Source organism: Heptranchias perlo, chromosome 15 (genome assembly GCF_035084215.1).
Source record: "Heptranchias perlo isolate sHepPer1 chromosome 15, sHepPer1.hap1, whole genome shotgun sequence".
NCBI lineage: Eukaryota > Metazoa > Chordata > Chondrichthyes > Hexanchiformes > Hexanchidae > Heptranchias > Heptranchias perlo.
Window position 1 is genome coordinate 48,259,803 of NC_090339.1, and position 23,771 is coordinate 48,283,573.

The 23,771-nt window shown below is 43.0% G+C and overlaps 1 protein-coding gene across 1 annotated transcript in view; it reads left to right on the top strand.

Moving 5' to 3' along the window:
* LOC137332750 (retinal guanylyl cyclase 2-like) overlaps window positions 1-23,771 on the top strand; it is a 51,050-nt gene that overhangs the window by 6,520 nt on the left and 20,759 nt on the right. Inside the window, exons 3-9 of the mRNA XM_067996687.1 lie at window positions 2,064-2,418; window positions 5,190-5,274; window positions 14,465-14,561; window positions 14,732-14,860; window positions 16,228-16,308; window positions 17,706-17,882; window positions 19,124-19,280. Of these exons, the coding sequence (XP_067852788.1) occupies window positions 2,064-2,418; window positions 5,190-5,274; window positions 14,465-14,561; window positions 14,732-14,860; window positions 16,228-16,308; window positions 17,706-17,882; window positions 19,124-19,280 (1,081 nt within the window). The remainder of the gene's footprint in view (window positions 1-2,063; window positions 2,419-5,189; window positions 5,275-14,464; window positions 14,562-14,731; window positions 14,861-16,227; window positions 16,309-17,705; window positions 17,883-19,123; window positions 19,281-23,771) is intronic.

Sequence of the window (23,771 nt, forward strand, 5' to 3'; positions counted from 1 at the left end):
TTTGGGCCAGAAATACGGCCATGTAGCGCTCTTGTTTCAGCACTACACAGCCTCCTGAAGTTCCACGTGATGTGCGCAAGACGCCATCTTGGTAATGGGGTTTGCTCAGGCGCAGGTAATAAATGCCGGCAGCATGTAAAGTAAGGAGAATATGCGTTAGAACAGTGTGCAACGCTAATTTAAAGGCATAGACACCATTTTGGTACTTAACGCTGCAGCCAACGCACTGTCTTAACCACAACCAGCTAAACATGTCCTAGATAGCCTAGACGACCTCTCACCAGTGCTAATTAAAGGGACCATACAGGATTTACAGATTATTTGCTGGATTATTGCTTCTGGCTGCTGATGCCTTTGTACCTGTTTTTGGAGGTCTCCTATACTTGAATACTAGGACTAGAGAACATAGCCTAACATTTAAAGCCGGGACTGTCAGGAGTGAAATTAGGAAACGCCTCTACGCACAAAGGGTGGGAGAAGTTTGGAACTCTCTTCCGCAAATGGTAGGTGATGCCAGCTCAATTGTTAATTTTAAGCCTGAGATTGATGGATGTTTGTTAACCAAGGGTATTAAGGGATATAGGGCTAAGGCGGGTATATGGAGTTAGGTCACAGAACAGCCATGATCTTATTGAATAGGAGAACAGGCTCAAGGGGCTAAATGCCACTGCCCCTCGCTGCCTCCTGTTATACGCCACCTTCTCCTGCAATAAAGCGGGACATGTATCAGTGAGTGTCCTGCAGGATGTTTGGGTGATGTGCCTGTCATGGTTGAATAGCTGCCAGTGTGCGTGACCTATGACTTGTGGGTGCACAGCGTGCAATAGTGCTAATGTGTGAGGGTGAGAGGAAGCATCTGATTGGTATGTGGGTGATGGGGGGGGGGTGTAGTGCGTGGAGCATTGAATGTGGCTAGTGGTGCAGTTGGCAGGAGATGCCACTTGACAGTTGACCTCACTCACCTTGACCACTCGTATCAAAGCATTGAATTTCTTCCTGCACTGCATCCATGTTTGAGGTGCTATGCGCCTGGCTTTGACCTCGTCCCCTATTGCCTCCCACTGCCTTGGAAGCATATGTCTGGAGGGCCTCTCGCCCTCCTGCGGATATAGGATGCCCCTCCTGCTGTCCACCTCTTGCACCAAGGCCTCTAGTGCATCATCAGAGAACCTTGGTGCATGCACTCTCGCAGGCCTGGTACAAACTTAGATCGGCAGATTGTTGAGATTGGATGATGTGGGATTTAGTAGTGCGCAACTTTTATTCAATGTTTTAACATAACTCATCAGTTTGTAAACATAGGGACAGGACCTGCATCTGTGTTTTATGTGTGTGATGTCTGATCTCCGTTCAGACTCCATGCGGACCCGTATCTTATTTTTTGCAAATAAGAGGTGCAGGCTGCCTTTAAGAGGTGCGAGCAACTCACTCAAGATTTGGGGCCCCCCTGCTGGTGAGAAGTGGAGAGAACAGAGAAAATGGAGAGACGTGCAGAGCTAGGGCTCCACGCTGCACATCTATCAGGTAAATTAAGTTGCAGCACCAATCTAACATGCTGGCTGCACAGATACCACTGGGCCTACGCCCGGATTCGGGGGTTCACCAATTTAACCCCCTTTTTCTTTTAATGACCAAAAACGATTAAAATAAGGAGTAATATGAGACTCCATATTTTTAAAAGTTCATTTTTAGTTTTTTTGGCAGTCATTAAGACTAAACGGCCTTTTAAAACTTAGTTTACCCTGCTAATTTCAGGTGTACCTGTTTGGTGGCATAATTAGTTACTTTCCAGCTGGGCAGATAAGCAAGTTTGCACTTTTTCAATGTTTTCTCTGATTGCAGTGTGCGATGTCCCTTTAATTCGTAGCCGTCATATCGTTAGCGAACCACTAAGAGCAAGTTCACAATTTCCGCGAACACCGGAACTTGCTCCTTCACTTCGCCACTAACAACGGATAGCACTGTTGAGCTCTTCCGTTATTTAGGGAACGATTTCTGGCCCAATGTCTAAACTGACAATTAATGAAATGACTACTTTGAAACAGTTTCTCTTTGGTCACCAGGTGTCACCGCTGTTTGGAACAATCTATAATGCAATCTATTTCCTTGCCAAAGCTATGAATAACAATAGAAAAAACAGAGCCTGGGTCTCTGGTACCAACATAGCAAAATTTTCCAAAAACATAAGATTTGATGGCTTTAATCAGAGGATCTGGACAGATGAAAATGGGCACAGTTACACTGATTATGTAATCCTGGACACTGACAGCAAAGGAACAGAACTGTATTGTACTCATACCGTAGATATGGAAGCAGATCTAATACGATTGACAGGGAGAACAATTCATTTTCCCAATGGAGCCTTACCTAAAACAGACTCTGCATGCTGGTTTACTCGTGGGAAAATCTGCACAGGAGGTAAAGTGACATCTTTAACATCTTAGAATTCTTTAGTCGCAGTTGGGAGTTTGTTTTCTGTCTGGACAAAAATGTCAAGTTTAATATTTCATAGATGTCAAAGGTCATGTATATTCTTCTAATTCAGTATGTCGTTCATTAGTTGTGTGTCCTATTAATTGTCATTATCATGAATGTGAGCCCAGGTAGTGATTCCAACATGTAATTTCATTGCATAGAGTAACACTCAAGCCAGATCTGGCCCTACTCGAGTCTGTACTGGTGCATTGTACAGAAGTTGTCACAGGAGTGAAGACCTAGTTGATTTCCCCCCTCCTAGCCCAGGGCACTGGGACCACTTGGAGTGCTCCTACTGCTGCCTCAGCTGAGATCAGTGAACTTATCATTGACTGGGAATCAAACCTGGGGCCTTTTTGGTTGCATGGTCAGCATCATAGCTCTTGGCACAATTACCCACTAAGCCATTAGTGGAATCTCTTTGTTTCTCTTGAAGTGTAAATGTAAAGGTAGTCTAATTTCATGTGACAGTAGTTATTAAAGAAAATGTTTTTATCTCTCTCTCTCTGCCTATGGTGCATCCAGCACACATTTCATCTGCCATACTGACAGCAAGACTGGCCATTCACAAGGCCATGCTGGAACTTGTTTTCTATAAACTTTACCCCTCTACCACTCTGGTCACCACTGAAAAAGTACAGAGAACAAAAATCCCTGGGAAACTATTTTTAGGACAGCGAGAACAGCTGGAATTTGCTCTTTTCTGTTAAAAGGGAAACAAAATCAAGATAAAGCATGAACTCTAACGTTTATGAATGATTGGTACCATTATTTAAGTTTTGAGGGACACTCTAAATAAAAGTCCTGAACTTAAAATATTTTACCAAAAAGTTCTACTTAAATTCATTAAATACAGTTGCAGAGATAATATTGTGACTTTTCCTGGGTTTAGCATTCAAATAGCATCTGAAAAATGGATGTTATACATAGGAAAATTGATCAGTAATTATTTGTCCTTATTCTGCTCCTGATAGCGCTGGTCCAAATTTCCTGTATGGCTTTTCTGGTGGTTGTACAGAACAGAATATACACTGCACCTGAAGAGAATGCAATGCAAATCTGTACACAAATTTCCTGTAATAGTGCTGTGTGCAGATCAAGGGCAGACAGTTCCCATAAAAAGCAAGTGCTATTGCTTTCAGGGCTGCTATCTAGGTGCCATCTCTTTTAAGGGACAGACAAGTATTGTTAAGATAGATCTTTATTTTTGGCTTTCTGAATAAAAATGGTTTTGGTGCTTCAGGGCTTGTTTCAAAATGCTGTTAGTCCTTTACGTTTAGTGACAGAGGCAGTGTTTAGTACTGTACACCCCCCCCCCCCCACCACCACACACACACATACTTATGGGATGTGGCTTATTTGGAGGCAGACGAGGGGAAACAATCACAGCCCCCTTGACAGCTGCTGAAGAAATGTTTCTGGTCCTCTCCTGAGTGATGAACAAGTATTTCCCCAGCACAAACAGGAATTATGCCCTCCCCTTGACCATACAATTACTCCATCCCACTTTCAACAAAAAGAGAAGCCTCACAGCCAAATCAGAAACTTCTTTATACCTCCGTCCCCATTATTCTTCATACCCAGACTTGTTTTCCCTTTTCCTCCATCTACTGTTTGGCCGTACGTTGTTGCCTTTTTACTAAATGCCTTCAAGGTACCTGGACTGTTGCTTGGGGTGCTGCTGTCACCCCAGCCATGGCACAGCACGCAAACTCATTTGCCGTGGATGGCACCTTTTAGATTAATGTGAAGACCGTTGACATGTAAATCAAAGCTTCTGGCAAGCATAAATGGATTTAAAACTTGACAACATTCATCAGAAACTATCCAGATGAAAATCCTTCTTCCAAAAACTGTTAAAGTCTAAGTCCTTCAGGTTCTCTCATTGGGCTTCCATTGTCCCTGTTCCTTTAAGGTTGTTGCTGCCTTTAAGGCCTAGGCAGCACCTGCACTTGCTGCAATAGATATTTAAACCAGGCTCAACAGGAAGATTGGTCACTGAAGTCATCTTCCAGCAGAGTGCACTTCTGGTGCGCCCTGCTCAAATTACCCCCTGGACATTGCCTATTTGGTGAAGAAAGAAAGATGCAAATAAAAAAAGGTTATACTAAACTTTTATATATTTCTTTACTTTCACGATAAAAATCCACAACCTATACAGAAGGACATTGGCTGCCAGTGTAAGTGTGCACATTGGCTTCTAGGTTAAGTGTGCTTGAGAGAAGATCAGTATGAAGTTATTTCATTTTGAACACCAGCCATCTTTATGGCTTTTGAATGAGACTAACTATTTGCACATTTGTGCTGAATTACAGCCAGTTTTGTACTGTGGGCCTCCACTTAACCGGAACTGGATCAAGTTATTTCACACCCTTGCAGCCAGCAGAGAGGAATCTTTCCCTTCCTCAGTTTGGGCTGGATTCAAACACAGGTCGCACAGGTGAAAGGATAGTGTTCCCACCCTTACTTTGAAACTTAATCTCACAGAACATTTAATTAGATGACAAAGCTCCTTTATCCAATTCCAGTTCAGAAATATATTCCTGTTGTGAATCCATATTGGGCATCTATGTGTAGGACTATGGAAAGAAGTAGGGTGATAATAAAGAAACTTTCATAAGTTCCTAGCATTCATCAGCATCAAACCTTTTATTTTTCTTGAATTTTATGCTATTGTCATGTTGCTCTATTTACTTTTCCTCATTTTCTTTTAGGTATTGATCCTTTCTTTGCTATAACAGTGTCACTGATGATCATCTTCGCTATGCTTTTCAGCATGGTTCTTGCTTATTTTATAAGGTATGGCCTTTGGCAAATAAAGCTTTAATATTAAAAGTTTCAGGTCTAAAGGTTAAACATAAATCTATTCTTCTATTACAAATGTTTTCACTTTTTTTGGCCATCACATGATCTTGGATTAACAGCATGGGTTGATTTTAACTCTACCGGCCTGGCAGAAACCGAGTAGGTGGGCAGTTAAAATTGAGCAGGTTACTTCCCGCTCAGATCCCGATATTTTCCTGCAGGGTTTTTCAGGCTGATGAGGTGCCCGCCTAGAGCAGGTGGGAACCTAATAGATTTATACATATAATAAGTCAGTAGGACCCCGATGCAGTTTCAGCTGGGGCTTGAGTGAGGAAGCTGCTGCGGTTTTGCTGTCGGGATTAGTTCCCCCAACTCATGGCCCGATCGGCCAGTTGGCTCAGCATGGGAGCCGGATGATTTTTTGCCCTCTCATAACCGATGAGCTGCAGCAGGGTGCCCGTTTGGTGCCTGCAGCTCGCTGGCGGCATTCGAACGAGGCCCAATCCCAACAGTGATTGGGACTTCTTGATGTCAGCTTTGGGCAGGTGGCACGGCCGCTCTGCCAACTTCAAACCCTTTTTCGGTCAAAAATCGTCCCCCATCATATCTTTTTAACCCAACCATATCCAAATACGCTACTGATAGTGGAACAGAGTGATGCTAACTGTGAAACAGAATGAAGCTAACAATAAAACAGAGCAATACTAACTCTGAAACAGAGCGCTACTAATAATGGCACAGCAAGGAGCCAGCAGTGAAACAGAGTAAAAAGAAAAGGAAAGGACTTGCATTTATATTGTATCTTTCACAACCTTGGGACATCCCAAAGCACTTTACGGTCAATGCAATACTTTTGAAGTGTAGTCACTGTTGTAATATAGGGAAATGCAGCAGTTAATTTGCGCACAACTAGGTCCCACAAGCAGCAATGAAATAAATAACCAGGTAATCTGTTTTAGTGAATGTGGTAGAGGGATAAATATTTGCCAGGACACCAAGAGAACTCCCCATTTCTTCTTTGAAAAGTACCATGGTAATTTTTACATGTACCTGAGAGGGCAGACCAGGCCTCGGTTTAACATCTCAACCAAAGGACAGCACCTCCGACAGTGCAGCACTCCCTCAGTACTGCACTGAAGTGTATGATAGAATTTCATATTGCGTTCGAGTGTGACGTACTTTAGTCCGAAATTAGAGTCTTAAACTTAAACAAAGCCAATTACATAGGTATGAGGGGCAAGTTGGCTAAGATTGATTGAGAAATTAGATTAAAAGATATGATGGTAGATAAGCAATGGTGACCATTTAAAGAAATATTTCATAATTCTCAACCAATATACATTCCATTGAGAAATAAAAACTCCACGGGAAAAGTGAACCATCCGTGGCTAACTAACGAAGTTAAGGATAGTATTAGGTTAAAAGAAGAGGCTTAAAATGTTGCCAAGAAGAGTAGTAAACCTGAGGATTGGGAGAGTTTTAGAAACCAGCAAAGGATGTCCAAAAAATTTATAAAGGGGAAGAAAATAGAATATGGGAGTAAACTAGCAAGAAATATAAAAACAGATTGTAAGAGTTTCTACAAGTGTATAAAAAGGAAGAGAGTAGCGAAAGTAAATGTGGGTCCCTTAGAGACTGAGACAGGAGAAATTATAATGGGGAATAAGGAAATGGCAGAGATGTTGAACATATATTTTGTGCCTGTCTTCACAGTAGAAGACACAAAAAACATACCAGAAGGGTCTAATGAGAGTGAGGAACTTAAAGTAATTAATATTAGTAAAGAAAAAGTACTGGAGAAATTAAAGGGACTAAAAACCAACAAATCCCCTGGACCTGATGGCCTACATCCGAGGGTTCTAAAAGAGGTGGATGCGTTGGTTGTGATTTTCCAAAATTCCCTAGATTCTAGAACAGTCCCAGTGGATTAGAAGGTAGCAAATGTAACACCACTATTCAAGAAAGGAGAGAGAGAGAAAACAGGGAACTATAGGCCAGTTAGCCTGTCATCAGTTGTTGGGAAAATGCTGGACGTGGTAACAGGGTACTTAGAAAATCATAATATGATTGGGAAAATTCAACATGGTTTTATGAAAAGGAAATAGCGTGTGACAAACCTATTAGTTTTTTGAGGATGTAACTAGCAGGCTAGACAAAGGGGAACCAGCGGATGTAGTATATTTGGATTTTCAAAAGGCATTCGAGGTCCTGCAAGGTGAATTTAAGGAATTCGGAGATAAATTAAAAAGCAGGACTTCAAAGGTAGTGATCTCAGGATTACTACCAGTGCCACGTGCTAGTGAGTATAGGAACAGGAGAATAGACCGGATGAATGCGTGGCTGCAGGGATGGTGTAGGAGGGAGGGATTTAGATTCATGGGACATTGGGACCGGTTCTGGGGAAGGTGGGACCTGTACAAGCGGGACGAGTTACACCCGAGCAGAACTGGGACCAATGTCCTCGCGGGGGTGTTTGCTAGTGCTGTTGGGGAAGGTTTAAACTAGAGTGGCAGAGGGATGGGAACCTGAGCAGGGAGTCAGAAGGGAGTAAAGTTGAGTGCAGCAAGAAAGGGGAAGACCCAGAGGAAATTTACAATACAAATAGTACAAACAGTTGTTCAAGAACAAGTGAAAGGAAAAAGCGTGGAGCAGCAGAAAGAAAGTGTACTTTAGACACCACAGATAAAGTGAAAACTAGAAGGTGTAAGACGATTAACCCAGCATCAAAGCTGAAGGTCAGGCTAGGGTGTGTGGCCCAACTAAGAGTTCTATATACAAATGCACGGAGTATAAGGAATAAATTAAATGAACTACAGGTTCAAATTCAAATTGGAGGGCATGACATGATAGCTATTACTGAGACATGGCTGCAGGATGGTCAGGATTGGGAACTAAATATACCGGGTTATAAGGTCTACAGGAGAGATAGGGAAAATGGAAGAGGGGGAGGAGTAGCCTTAATGATTAGAGATGAAATCACTTCAATGATAAAGGAGGATATAACGAGAGGTAAGCAGCCAACAGAGACCTTATGGGTTGAATTGAGAAATAGGAAAGGATCTAAGACTATAGTGGGAGTTGTGTATAGGACCCCTGGCAGCAGCTCTGAAGTGCTAGATTGTATAAATGCAGAGATTAGACAAGCGTGTAAGAAAGGCATAGTGGTCTTAATGGGGGACTTTAACCTTCACAAAGATTGGGAAAAGCAGATTAGCAATTGTCAGAAAGGTAGTGAATTTCTTGAGTGTGTCCGGGATAGTTTTCTACAGCAGTATGTCCTAGAGGCAACAAGGGGGCAAGCCATACTAGATTTAGTAATGAGTAATGAACCAGATTTAGTTAACGGCTTAACTATGCATCCATCCAATAGCGATCATAACATGATCGAGTTCAATGAAGTGTTTGAAAGGGAAAAAAGTGAATCAGCTGCAAAGATTCTAGACTTGGGTAAGGCCGACTTCAATGGGATGAGACAGAGACTGTCCACAGTAAACTGGGCAAATCTGTTAATGGGTAAAACGACTGATGATCAGTGGGAAATGTTTAAAGAAACATTTAACGTGATACAGAATCGGTTTATACCCCTGAAGGGCAAGAATTCTACTTGCCAAAAAAAAAGCCATGGACAACTAAAGAGGTAAGGGACAGTATAAGACAAAAGGAAAGGGCATACAAAAAGGCAAAAAATGGCACAGATCCTGGCGAATGGGAAAGATACAAAGATCAACAAAGGGTCACAAAACAGATAGTAAGAGCTACAAAAAGAGAGTATGAAAAGAAACTTGCAAGAGATATCAAAACTAATACGAAGAACTTTTATAGTTACATTTGGAAAAAGAGGGTGGTCAGGAGCAGTGTTGGCCCCTTAAAAACTGAAAGTGGGGATATTGTCATTGACAATGGGGAAATGGCGGACATGTTGAACAATTACTTTGTGTCAGCATTTACAGTAGAAAAAGAGGATAGCATGCCGGAAATCCCAAGAAAACTAATACTGAATCGGGGACAGGGACTCGATAAAATTAACATAAGTAAAGCAACAGTAATGAAGAAAGTAATAGCACTAAAGAGTGACAAATCCCCAGGACCAGATGGTTTCCATCCCAGGGTTTTAAAGGAAGTAGGTGAGCACATTGCAGATGCCCTAACTATAATCTTTCAAAGTTCTCTAGATTCAGGAACTATCCCTCTGAATTGGAAAATTGTTCATGTCACTCCGCTTTTTAAGAGAGAGGGAAACCAGGGAATTATAGACCAGTTAGCCTAACATCTGTTGTGGGGAAAATGCTGGAGTCTATAATTAAGGATAGGGTGACTGAACACCTCGAGAATTTTCAGTTAATCAGAGAGAGCCAGCATGGATTTGTGAAAGGTACGTCATGCCTGACAAACCTGATTGAATTTTTTGAAGAGGTGACTAAAGTAGTGGACAGGGGAATGTCAATGGATGTTATTTATATGGACTTCCAGAAGGCATTTGATAAGGTCCCACATAAGAGACTGTTAGCTAAGATAGAAGTCCATGGAATCGAGGGAAAAGTATGGACTTGGTTAGGAAGTTGGCTGAGCGAAAGGCGACAGAGAGTAGGGATAATGGGTAGGTACTCACATTGGCAGGATGTGACTAGTGGAGTCCCGCAGGGATCTGTCTTGGGGTTTCAATTATTCACAATATTTATTAACGATTTAGATGAAGGCATAGAAAGTCTCATATCTAAGTTTGCCGATGACACAAAGATTGGTGGCATTGTAAGCAGTGTAGATGAAAACATAAAATTACAAAGGGATATTGATAGATTAGGTGAATGGGCAAAACTGTGGCAAATGGAATTCAATGTAGACAAATGTGAGGTCATCTACTTTGGATCAAAAAAGGATAGAATAGGGTACTTTCTAAATGGTAAAAATTTTTAAAAAGTGGATGTCCAAAGGGACCTAGGGGTACAGGTACATAGATCATTGAAGTGTCATAAACAGGTGCAGAAAATAATCAATAAGGCTAATGGAATGCTGGCCTTTATATCTAGAGGACTAGAGTACAAGGGGGCAGAAGTTATGCTGCAGCTATACAAAACCCTGGTTAGACCGCACCTGGAGTACTGTGAGCAGTTCTGGGCACCACACCTTTGGAAGGACATATTGGCCTTGGAGGGAGTGCAGCGTAGTTTTACTAGAATGATACCCGGACTTCAAGGATTAAGTTACGAGGAGAGATTACACAAATTGGGGTTGTATTCTCTAGAGTTTTGAAGGTTAAGGGGTGATCTGATCGAAGTTTATAAGATATTAAGGGGAACAGATAGGGTGGATAGAGAGAAACTATTTCCACTCGATGGGAATTCTAGGAGTAGGGAGCACAGACTAAAAATTAGAGCCAGACCTTTCAGGAGCGAGATTAGAAAACATTTCTACACACAAAGGGTGGTGGAAGTTTGGAACTCTCTTCCGCAAATAGCAATTGATGCTAGCTCAATTGCTAAATTTAAATCTGAGATCGATAGATATGGGCCAAAGGCAGGTATATGGAGTTAGATCACAGATCAGCCATGATCTTATCAAATGGCGGAGCAGGCATGAGGGGCTGAATGGCCTACTCCTGTTCCTACGTTCCTATTTTCCTATAAAGTGCAGCACAAAAGGTTGTTACAAAGATAAGGGTTCTTGGGGTTGGGAGTAATATATTAGCATGGATAGAGGATTGGTTACCGGACAGAAAACAGGGAATAAGAATAAACGGGTCGTTTTCAGGTTGGCAGGTTGTAACTAGCAAGGATCAGTTCTGGGGCCTCAGCAATTTACAATCTATATTAATGATTTAGATGAAGGGACCAAGTGTACTGTATCCAAGTTTGCTGACGATTCAAAGCTAGGTGGGAAAGTAAGCTGTGAGGAGAACAAATAGGGCATGATTTTAAAAGGGAAAAATGGGTGGATTGGGGGCAGGGGGGCATTCAAAATCTCATCCATTTCAGACTCGCTCCCAACCCGCCTCCAACACACCCACTTCCAGTTTTCACCAGGGCGGGATGAGGAGCGGGTGACCAACTCGCTCCCAGGAGGCAGGTTGGTGATTAAAACCTTTCAAGATGACTGCAGGCCTCCATTTTTCCAGGGTTTCCAATTTCAACACCTGGGGGCCGGTATTCCAGGGCCTTCTCTTTTATGCCATGTGAAAGGAGGCGAGAAGGCCTGAAACTAACAGATACGTGCCTTTCTGGCACAGATTGTGGGCCCAGAGGAGCAGGAGTGCTTCCCCCAAGCCCAGCAAGCCTACCTGCAGCGACCCCACAACGATCGCGGACCCCATCCCCCGATCTCCGACCCTCCCCCAACGATCGCGGACTCCCGCGATGATTGCAGACCCCCGCAATGACCCCCAATTCCCCCCCCAACGATCGCGGACCCCCGCGATGCCCCCTGATATCCCGACATTCCCCCCATGACTGACCCCCGATCTCTCCCCCCATGACCGACTCCAACCCCCCCGACCCCCATGCCCACCATATTCAAGGATATTCGACAATTAGGAAGGACAGACAAAAAGGAAAAGGAGGTGGGATAACGCTGTTAATAAAGGATGAGATCAGTACAACAGTGAGAAAGGATCTTGGCTCAGAAGATCAAGATGTAGAATCAGTTTGGGTGGAGCTCAGAAACAGCAAGGGGCAGAAAACATTGTCGGGAGTTGTTTATAGGCCACCAAACAGTAGTGGTTATGCAGGGCACGGTATAAAGCAGGAAATTAGAAGTGCATGTAACAAGGGTAATACAGTAATCATGGGGGACTTTAATCTACATATAGATTGGGCAAACCAAATTAGCACCAATACTGTGGAGGACGAATTCCTGGAATGTAATGAGATGGTTTTCTAGATCAGTATGTTGAGGAATCAACTGGGGAACAGGCTATTTTAGATCTAATATTGTGCAATGAGAAAGGGTTAATGAATAATTTTGTTGTAAAGGAGCCCTTAGGGAAGATTGACCATAATATGATAGAATTTTTCATTAAGTTTGAAAGTGAAGTGGTTCAATCCAAAACTAGAGTCTTAAATCTAAACAAAGGAAACTACAAAGGTATGAGGTGCAAGTTGGCTGTAATTGATTGGGGAACTACATTATAGGTATGTAAAAAGGAAAAGACTGGTGAAGGCAAATGTGGGTCCCTTTCAGACAGAGACTGGAGAATTTATAATGGGGAATGAGGAAATGGCAGAGAAATTAAACAAATACTTTGTGTCTGTCTTCACGGAAGACGACACAAAAAACCTCCCAGAAATACTAGAGAACCAAGGGTTTGTCGAGAATGAGGAACTGAAATAAATTAGTATTAGTAAAAAAATACTACAGCAATTAATGGGACTGAAAGTCGATAAATCCCAGGGACCTGATGATCTACATCCCAGGGTTTTGAAAGAGGTGGCTATTGAGATAATGGATGCATTGGTTGTCATCTTCCAAAATTCTATAGATTCTGGAATGGTTCCTGCAGATTGGAGGGTAGCAAATGTAACCCCGCTATTTAAGAAAGGAGGATGAGAGAAAACAGGGAACTACAGGCTTGTTAGCCTGACATCAGTAGTAGGGAAAATGCTAGAATCTATTATAAAGGATGTGATATAAATAATAATAGGATTTGGCGGAGTCAACATGGATTTATGAAAGGGAAATCATATTTTGACAAACCTATTGGAGTTCTTTGAGGATGTTACTAGTAGAATATATAAGGGGGAACCAGTGGATGTGGTGTATTTGGATTTTCAGAAGACTTTCGATAAGGTCCCACACAAGAGGTTGATGAACAAAGTTAGAGCACATGGAATTGGGGGTAATATACTGGCATGGATTGAGAATTGGCTAACAGACAGAAAACAGAGAGTAGGAATAAATGGGTCTTTTTCAGGTTGGCAGACCGTGACTAGTGGGGTACCACAGGGATAGGTGCTTGGGCCCAACCTATTCACAATCTATACCAATGATTTGGATGAGGGGACCAAATGTAATATTTCCAAGTTTGCTGACGACACAAAACTAGGTGGCAATGTGAGTTGTGAGGAGGATGCAAAGAGGCTTCAAGGGTACATAGACAGGTGAAGTGAGTGGGCAAGAACATGGCAGATGGAATATAATGTGGAAAACTGTGAAGTTATCCACTTTGGTAGGAAAAACAGAAATGCAGAGTATTTTCTAAATGGTGAAAGATTGGCAAATGTTGATGTTCAAAGGGACCTGGGTGTCCTTGTGTATGAATCACTGAAAGCTAACATGCAGGTTCAGCAAGCAATTAGGAAGGCAAATGGTATGTTGGCCTTTATTACAAAAGGATTTGAGTACAGGAGTAACGATATCTTACTGCAATTATATAGGGCCTTGGTGAGACCGCACCTGGAGTATTGTGTACAATTTTGGTCTCCTTACCTAAGATAGGATATACTTGCCATAGAGGGCGTGCAACGAAGATTCACCAGACTGTTTCCTGGGATGGCGGGATTGTCGTATGATGAGAGATTGAGTAGACTGGACTTGTATTCTCTAGAGTTTAGAAGAGTGAGAGGTGATCTCATTGAAACATACAAAATTCTTACAGGGCTCGACAGAGTAGATGCAAAGAGGATGTTTCCCCTGGTTGGGGAGTCTAGAACCAAGGGTCACAGTCTCAGAATAAGGGGTTGGCCATTTAGGACTGAGATGAGGAGAAATTTCTTCACTTAGAGGGTGGTGAATCTTTGGAATTCTCTACCCCAGAGGGCTGTGGATGCTCAGTCGCTGAGTATATTCAAGGCTGAGATTGATAGATTTTTGGATTCTAAGGGAATCAAGGATCGGGTAGGAAAGTGGAGTTGAGTTCAAAGATCAGCCATGATCTTATTGAATGGTGGAGCAGGCTCAAGGGGCCATATGGCCTACTCTTGCTTCTTACGTTCTTATGTGTCAGCTTAGATTATGTTCTCAAGTCTCTGGAGTGGAGCTTGAACCCACGACCTGCTGACTCAGAGGCGAGAGTGCTACTCACTGAGCCAAGGCTGACACCTTGAGGACAACTAACAGTGAAGCAGAATTGAACTAACAGTGAAACAGAGTGCAGCTAACATGACATTAAGCATCGTGATTCCTTTGCTGCTGATTTTTCTTTCTTTTACACATCGCTTTTTCATGGTCTGATTTCTGCATTTTTAATTTTCAGGCGCCGAATAATTCGAATAAAATTAATGAGAGGGCCTGATAGGATTTTACTGACACTCGCTGATGTAACATTTATAAACCCACAGCTTAGTAAAAAGGTTTGTAATTTGGCTTGATATTATTTATATTACATTATATTTAAAATGAATTTTCAGTCTGAATCTTAAAAAATAGTGAGTAAAATCTGTATCCTTCATAATTGTGCATTTTATCGTTCTGTTTGGCTCTAACTTTCTCATGTCTGATTTTTAAGAAAATCAGTGGTGAGGATAGTCAATTTAGTGAAGGGGGACAAAGCATTTCCGAGACCAGAAGTAGGAAATCTCCCATGCGATCATACTCAATGAGAAGTCTTACTCCTGCCACCCATGAAAACTCAAATGTAGCAGTTTATGAGGTAATTTTTATATCATATATACATACACGACCTTTTAGTCGTAATATTTATATTTCTAATTCTTTTCAGTTAAAAAAACATTGGCATCAATGTTGGACGGTGCAGAAAACCCCAGGTATCAACAAAATGAGTGAAGTCACATGTTTCAAATAGATTGTCGATGTGCCCACTGTGGTCTCTCCACTATCACTGCATGGAAAAGTGTTCAAAATGGAGGAATTACCCCCTGAGACTTTGAACACTGAGATCTTGAATAATGAGCTACATTTATTCTGTACAGGGCTTTGGTGAAACCATACTTGGAATACCGTGTACAGTTTTGGTATTCTTATCTAATGAAGGATATACTTGCCTTAGAGGCGGTGCAACAAAGGTTCACTAGATTGATTCCTGGGATGAGAGTGTTGACCTATGAAGAGAGCTTGAGTAAAATGGGCCTATACTCTCTGGAGTTTAGAAGAATGAGAGGTGATCTCATTGAAACACACTAGATTCTGAGGGGGCTTGAAAGGGTAGATGCTGAGAGGCTGTTTCCCCTGGCTGGAGAGTCTAGAATTAGAGGGCATAGTCTCAGGATTAGGGATCGGCCATTTAAGACTAAGATTTAGAGGAATTTCTTCACTCAGAGGGTTGTGAATCTTTGGAATTCTCTAACCCAGGGGACTGTGGATGCTCAGTTGTTGAGTATATTCAAGGCTGAGATTGATAGATTTTTGGGCACTAGAGGAATCAAGGGATATGGGGATCGGGCGGGAAAGTGGAGTTGAGGTTGAAGATCAGCCATGATCTTATTGAATGGCGGAGCAGGCTTGAGGGGCCGTATGGCCTACTCCTGCTCCTATTTCTTATGTTCTTATGTTATAATTTTTAACTAGAAACATCGGTTGCTTGTGATACGCTCCGTCCGATACTTGTTTCCATTGACTTCAATGGAACTAAATATCGGGCAGAGTGTATAACGGACGGCCTATATAGTACTGTCCAAGACGAATTTCTACCCCATGCAGCAGAGGCAGCTATACCTTTCATCGTTGGGTTAATTTAGCAAGTTTACACATATAGCATTAATAAATACTGCAGGGGGTTCTCTATGAAGAGGATCTGTTTTTTGTTTGGTAAAAGGGCTCTCATCATTGTTGCATTAATATCACATGCAAGCAACATCTTTTTTGTGGTTGATATCATTATGGGTGTTTGGCAAACAAGCACAAAAGGTTTGGCAATACTATTGTTTAAAAGCAGTGCCCCTTTTAACAGGTTTCTGCTATGAGATTTTTTTCTTTTACCATATGTAACTGTTCCTCTAAATGTAATCATTCATCAATGGGAAATCACACATCCTAAACTAGATCATTTCTTCTTTATAGGGTGACTGGGTTTGGTTGAAAAAGTTCCCTTATGAAGAATTTCGAGCTATAAAGCCAGGCACAACTGCTGTGTTTGAATTGGTATGTTTAAAAGAAAAAAAAAGATATTTTAAATTTGGCCACATTAAGTTGGTGATGATGGAGATCAAGTTCTGCCAATGGCACTTTTTGACCAGCAGATAGACAGACCAAAGGAACAAAGGAAAAGGAATGCGCCATTCAGCCCCTCCAGTCTGTTCCGAAAGGCTGAAGGGGAGATTCCTTTTTGATTTTTCTTTGGATAGATTCCTTTAATTAATGATGCATCTGGTGATCCAACCAGGATCAGCAATGGGGAGAAAGTTTGCATGGGAATGTCAGCCAATGCTGAGGTTTAAGCCATGGGGTTGAAATTACTGTCAGTGATGTTACATGAATGCTTAACATGGTTGTACCAAATTTCTCTCTCTGCTATTTTAACAAAGGTTTTACATTTTTGCATGATAACACCATCAACAGTCATTTCTACCTTATGGTCTTTTAGACCCCCAGCGCATTTCTTTGCACTGCTGGTAAACCTATTTCCACCATCCCATATAAATTAAGGTAAATATAATTATGCCACAATACAAAGTAGATAAATTTGTAGATGACATCGATGCAGCAAGGATTGAGGAGGTGGCTAAGATCTTACAAAGAGAGCAAACTTTATTTTTATTTGGATAGAGGATGGCATCCCATACAAATGACATGATGATAACTTCAATGTAATTTATGTCACTGAATCATGCGTTTTTGAATAAAAGGCTTTCCCATCACTTTACATGAAGACAGTTATCTTTTAAGAACTCACCATGATATCTGAACGAAACTAATTCAACTAAAGAGGTTAAATGACCAATTTAAAATTAAATGAGAAATTGAAACTCTATTGCACGATGGAACAGATGAGCGGCACAACATGTAATGCACTCTGCAAAAGAGCAGTATAACATGGGGCCATGCCTGCAATTTCTATAAATGAGATTTTCCAATCTTGGTCTAAGTCATGAAGTGGAGGTGCTAAGTGGAACTGAGATGCTTCCTTACAAGGAAAAAGGCGGGGGTGCGGGTGGATGGGTGGGGGCGGGGGGGTTAGTCAGCTTGTGCAGCCATTGCACATTTCCTGGAAGTTCTTACAGAGTGTTATTGGCAGAGAGGCTTTGTAGCTGGTTAACAGCTTACTCCACTGGGACATGATGGGCAGCCCTGGATATAACTACTAAATAATCAAAGACAACACAAATGTTAGAATAGGAAATATACATATTTTTCTGTTGTGGTAAATAGTTTTTGTTGAGAAGCCATGGCAAAGGGCAAAGATCCAGGAGCCTATTTTTTTCGTTTTGTATTGTGATATTTGTGAGCACACACTAGAAAGATTATTTCATAATACATTTTATTTATTTTAATCTGTCTTTTCTGTGGTTGCACCTATTAATAGATTTTCATTGCTTTAGATGAAGGACTTACGGCATGAAAATATAAACCCTTTCCTTGGTTTCTTCTATGACTGTGGGTTGCTTGCTACCGTGACAGAGTTCTGCACCCGCGGAAGCTTGGAAGATCTGCTGAGAAATGAAGATGTGAAATTGGACTGGATGTTCAAGTCATCACTTCTGCTGGATCTGATCAAAGTACACGATATTCCTAATATTAGTGGCACTTTCCTTTTTGCTACTGTCAACATTGCAGAAATTGTTACTGTTAAACCATGCAGTATAGTCTCACTGTAGGGAAAAGATCAATTTTACATTGCAACAAGGGAACCTGGGATAATCTTGCTCCCTGGTGAATCATTCTCTGGGAGCAAAAGTGGAAGGGAACGTGCAACAATGTAGTACACAGAAGTAGATGGATGTCTGGCATATTGATGCAAATTGCTTTATCACATCTGAGTGTTTTAGCAAACAAATACAATGGGGTTACAAAATACTTTCTAATACTTTTTCGGCACTGAGCCACCTGATTTGAGTCGGAACAACAATACGGGTGTTCCAATTGACTGCTGCCTCTCTGGTAGGGAGGGGGAAAGCAGCCAGATTTCTTACTCCTGATCCTGTCCAATAATCCCTGCTGGAAAATACCTATTTGTATGGTTATTTTGTAAAGAGAGGATCAGGTTTGGCTGTAGTGCCTGAATTGACTAATAGGTTGCCCGCACTTAAAGGGAGATTTTGCACATGCCATGAGCACATATTGGGAAGTTGCACACCCCAACCCATGATTTGTTGTCCAGTAAAATCAATGGACGGAAAATCTCGGGCTAGAGATGTGCAATATCCCAACATGTGCATCAAAGCAGAAAATCTCCCCTTTATTATATAAGCTCACACGTGAAGAAAAGGCACTTAGGTGAAGTACTAGAAGGTGACTATTACTTATGGAATTACAACTTGAATCAGCATTTTCAGTGCTGGGGAGATAATTGTTTAAAAAAAAGTCTATGCATTTAATATTTGTGTTGCTTTCTAAAATATAGTTTATATGGAAGCAACTACAGAATATAAATTAGTACTGAACCAAAATATTTTAATAGTTAGTTGGCTGTGGGGAAAGAGCAGGGGGATGGGACTAATTGGATAGCTCTTTCAAAGAGCCAGCACAGCCATGATGGCCAAATGGCCTCCTCCTGCTGTACCTACTATGATATGAAGGGGAATGCCATCATGGTCACATGCAGCTCTATGTGATATCCAATTGGCAACCAACCGTGATAAAGCACCCACCATTGACAATTTGTGTAGTATTATGTGGAATATAGTTTGCGGACCATTTGTCAGAGAAGTAAGAATGCTTTTAGTATTATTCAGCCTGGAAATGGTAAGCAAATTCCAAGCAAACTGTTGGATAATTTTCCATTCATTTACTACCACAGGGCATGAGATATTTGCACCATCGAGAATATGTGCATGGAAACCTTAAGTCACGAAATTGTGTGGTAGATGGACGCTTTGTGCTTAAAGTGACAGACTACGGATATACTGAAGTGGCCGAAGCCCAGAACATTCCTTTGGTAGAACTTCCAGCAAAAGGTAAAACAGTCAGAGCAGTTGCTTTCAGTGTGTTTCCTTGTTTCTCGCCTTGATGTACATCGATTATAATAAATTTCCATAAGCAATCCACATCAACTTTTCCTACTGAGTTGTGACTGTCTGGCCAATTTGCAATAATTTTTTTGCAGTTATGTCTATAATGTATGCAAGTACTTAGAGCCTTGAAATTATGCTGTGTGAATATCAGAGTATGAATGCTTAACACATTGTATTAAATTCCTTCCTCCACTATTTTAACAGAGGCATAAACTTATCTATTTTAAATGCCTTTGTAAAAATAAATAACATCATACAAATGAATCAAGTGTTCATATGCTAATCCTCATATATTGTCATTTCAACGCCTTACAAATATCTGGGTCACACGAATACATTTTAGGAGTTTCAAATGATTTGCTTCTACTATGTAACTTCAGAAATGACTGCAATGAGCTTATACCATAATTAAAGACAGAAAATCACTGTGAAGTAAGGTTGTGTGGGTCCTGGCAGCAATCTGGTGGCTCGGCCAAATAGCTATTGTTCGTATATGAGCCTACCTAACCTGTGCTGGTTGACTATTTAACTTTGGGAGGGCATCACAGCCAAGCCAGTCCTGTCTTCACCCAATATCCACACTCGCATTATAGCTCCCACCATTGCCCCAAATAACTCTGTGTGTTTACCCACTTAACCATCTGGGGGCTAACATTTTTTTAAAATCCAGGCTGTTCCTGACAAATCTGTTGTTTTTCTTCACCCTTTTTTCCTTCCTAACACTGCATTAGCAATCATTTGGGATCAGAACTTTAACCATATGTAGTCATCTACATTTTTATTGTTTATAAAATCATAACTTTTTAAAAACTGCTGAAAAAGTGCTTCATAACAAGAGTGACTACCAGTCAAAAATAATTAATTGGATGTGAAATGCTTTGGGCCACCCTGAGGACGAGATAATGTATTCTTTCTTCTTAAAGGTAAGCATTATGAACGATGCTGTCATTTTAAAGTGTCACAGCCTTGGTGCTTATTAAATATTTTCTGGCTGGAATGGTAGCAAGCCAGAAGGACCATATGTCATTTTCATAACATGACACTATAAACAAGTGATGCAATACATTTCAGGGTCATTTATGCCATTGTTTAATGTGTTTGTACACAAATGGAAAAGATTTACCAAATGCTTTATCATGAAGACAGTTCCGCTTTAAGAAGCCTCAATACATTATGCAGCTCTTTTACAACAGACCATATAAACCACATTATGATGCACACTCAAAGTAATGTACATTATAAAGTGAAGGTGGCAACGACTATGTTCATACATATCTATGGTTAGTAGGAATGAACATTCACATGCATAGAGACATTGGGGCCGATTTTTGGATGGCCGAGCGGGTGCTTTGTGGGGCGGGGGGGGGTCAGAAAATGATGGAATCCCGGAGCGGGTTCAGAGCCCAGCTCCAACCCGCTCACTTCCGGGTTCCCCAATGACTCGTGCGGGTGCGCGCGCAGCTCCCGCATGCGGGACTCCCACTGGCAAATAAAGCCAGCGGGATGATAATTTACATTGTTATTTAAGTAGTTGAGGTATTTGACAGACCACATTGACTGGAGATTTTGGCAGGGGTGCAATTTTGAAGGATCCTCAGTGTGTTACCCATGCTGTGGGAAACACTCCCTGTTGGAGCAGACGTTTTTCAGCCAGCAGCCAGTGGGAGATTATTTGACAGTTGTGGGGAATACCTCATTTATTGCAGCAGGGCACTCTGTCGCTTCAGACAAAGTTTTGGCTGCATCACCTTTGTCTTTACACTCAAAATTATTAATTTATACCCTAAACTGTGCTGTGCAAACACATTTACCTACTTTGCCGACCCCCTCAAACTCACAACGTCAGGATGGGGGGGCGCCATAGCTGCATTCATCATGCGAGGACGAGCAACATCACCAGCCTCGCCAGGCACACCATCCACCTCCACCACGTGGAGCTCCACAACACAGTGCTGCGCCACAGGCACCTGCATAACAGCAGGGAGGGCAACAACCGAGATTGCGGCGCGCAGGAGGTACTACCCTCGCTACAGGGTCTACAGGCCGAAGCTCAGCTTCCTGGACCTCTCTGAGGAGCAGTGCATATTGAGGCTCAGAGTCAGTCACCAGGTAGTTGCGGACATCTGCAGCCTCCTTCATGCCGAGCTGCTCCCGGCTGGTCCGAGCAGCATCATCTTACCTGTCGCTGTCAAAGTCACCACTGCCCTCAACTTCTTCGCCTCCAGATCGTTTCATGGTGCCACCGGGGACATTGCCGGCGTCTCTCAGTCGTCTGCACACAAGTGCATAAGGCAGGTCACCGGCTTGTTTCGCAGGGCCTCGTACTATATCAACTTCCCCATGGATGACCTCAGCCAGACGCTGTGGCTGGCTTCCCATGGGTGCAGGGTGCAGGGTGTAATTGATTGCACCCATATAGCAATACGAGCACCACCACACGAGTCAGGACTGTTCATCAACAGGAAGGGCTATCACTCCATCAACACTCAGCTCATCTGTGACCACTGCAAAAGATTCCTTCACGTGTGCGCCAGATACCCTGGAAGCTGCCACAATTCCTTCATCCTCCGGGAGTCCAACATCCCACCCCTCTTCCATGCACCGAACATTCGCAAGGGCTGGCTCCTTGGAGACAAGGGATAGCCCTGCACACGTGGCTCATGACACCTCTAAGGAACCCCACCACAAAGCAACAGTGTCGATATAATGACAGCCACATCGCTACCAGGTCTACAATTGAGCATGCTATAGCGCTGCTCAAGATGCGCTTCAGGTGTCTTGGTCATTCTGGGGGAGCGCTTCAATACGCACCAGACAGTGGGACGCTTTACAGTCGTCTGTTGTGCCCTGCACAACATGGCACAACAGAGAGGGGTGCCGCTGGAGGAGGCCCCATCCACATCTGCCACCCATATTGAGGAGGACGAGGCGGAGGAGGCAGAGAAGGAGGAACAACCCATGGGCAGAACAGCGGCTCACCTGGCTGCTCATGAGGCCAGGGAGTCACTGATATGTGAACGGTTCTCCTAACATCAGACACTGTGAAGAGTCCAGTCCTCACCACCTGGACAGAGGAGCGGCCACACCAGCCCCCTCCCCTAGTATCTCAGAGATTCCTCCTGTACCTGTGCCACCATTCCACTCAGGCAGGAGTTGGACTCCTCAATCCTCTGCGTGATTGTAGAGAGTGCGCGTGGCATCTGTTCCAGCACCTCGTAAATGTGCTGCTGCCCCTCGATCATTCTCCTTTTAAAGGATGGCCCTCAGGGTTCAGCATCTATGTCCAGCTGAGCAGAGCCTGGAGAAGAGTGCTCCCACTGACACGGACTCTCCACAGCTGCCCCTGCCACCAGTGTCTGCTTGTGTTCACATGTGTGGTGACTCACCATGTGCGACCCCAACTAACTGAGGACTGGGACCCACCGAGGTGTGTGTAACTGCGCTGGTGGATGGCTCGCTCAGATGTGATGGTGCCCCCTCAGAGGCCGGCAGGTCCTCTGAGGAATCGCCTTCCATCATCACAGCAGTTGCTGAAGGCCCTGTAAGAGAACAGAAGGCAATATTAAGCATGATGACAGATGTTGAGGTGCTGAAGATGGCAAGGCATGTTAACATCATTTGCCATTGTGAGTGCTGAATGTTAAAGTTCTGTCACCAGCTGTTTGTCGGGTAGCAGTCTCGGCGTCCCCGACGGACAGGCACTCGAGGGTGTGGCTCACTTCAAGAGCCTCCTGCTCCACGTCCGTGAGGACGACCTGATGTTGCAGCCCCCCTCCAGTCTTCGCCCTCTCCCGTGTATTCTGGGCTCTCTTCTCCTATAAGGGGAGAAAATAGAGAGGCACGAGAGAGGGATGGTGACGTGGCCAACTGCTGAATGCATTGGTTTGGGTGAGGCTGACCATGAAAGAGATGCATCAGAGGGTGAGTATGAGACAGAGCCATGTCACTGTATGAGGATTGGGTTGAGTGGTATTGATGGGATGAGTACTGGGGAGGTGAGTAAGTGCAGGTAAGTTGAGGATGAGCTTTGTGTGGGTGTGAGGAGTGATGTGATAGTAGTGTTGGCAGTGCAGAATGAGTTGAGGGTGGGGGCGGTGATGTCGAAGATGGAGTGTAGGAGAATGAGTAAGTGTACTCACTTTGGCTGACCTAGTTAGGTCATTGAAGCGCTTCCTGCACTGGATCCAGGTGAGGGAGACATTGCTGCTGCTGGTGACCTCCTCTGCCACCTCGAGCCAGGCCTTCTTAGTCAGGGGCAGGCCACTTCTTCCTGTCCACCGGGTAGAAAATCTTCCTCCTCCTCCTCACCCCATCCACTAGGACCTGGAGTGGGGCATCGTTAAATCTGGGAGCAGCCTTTCCCCTGGTCAGCTCCATGCTGCACTTTTGGTTGGTTGCTGCAGGAGCAGCATTGGAGGACTGCCCCTTTAAATA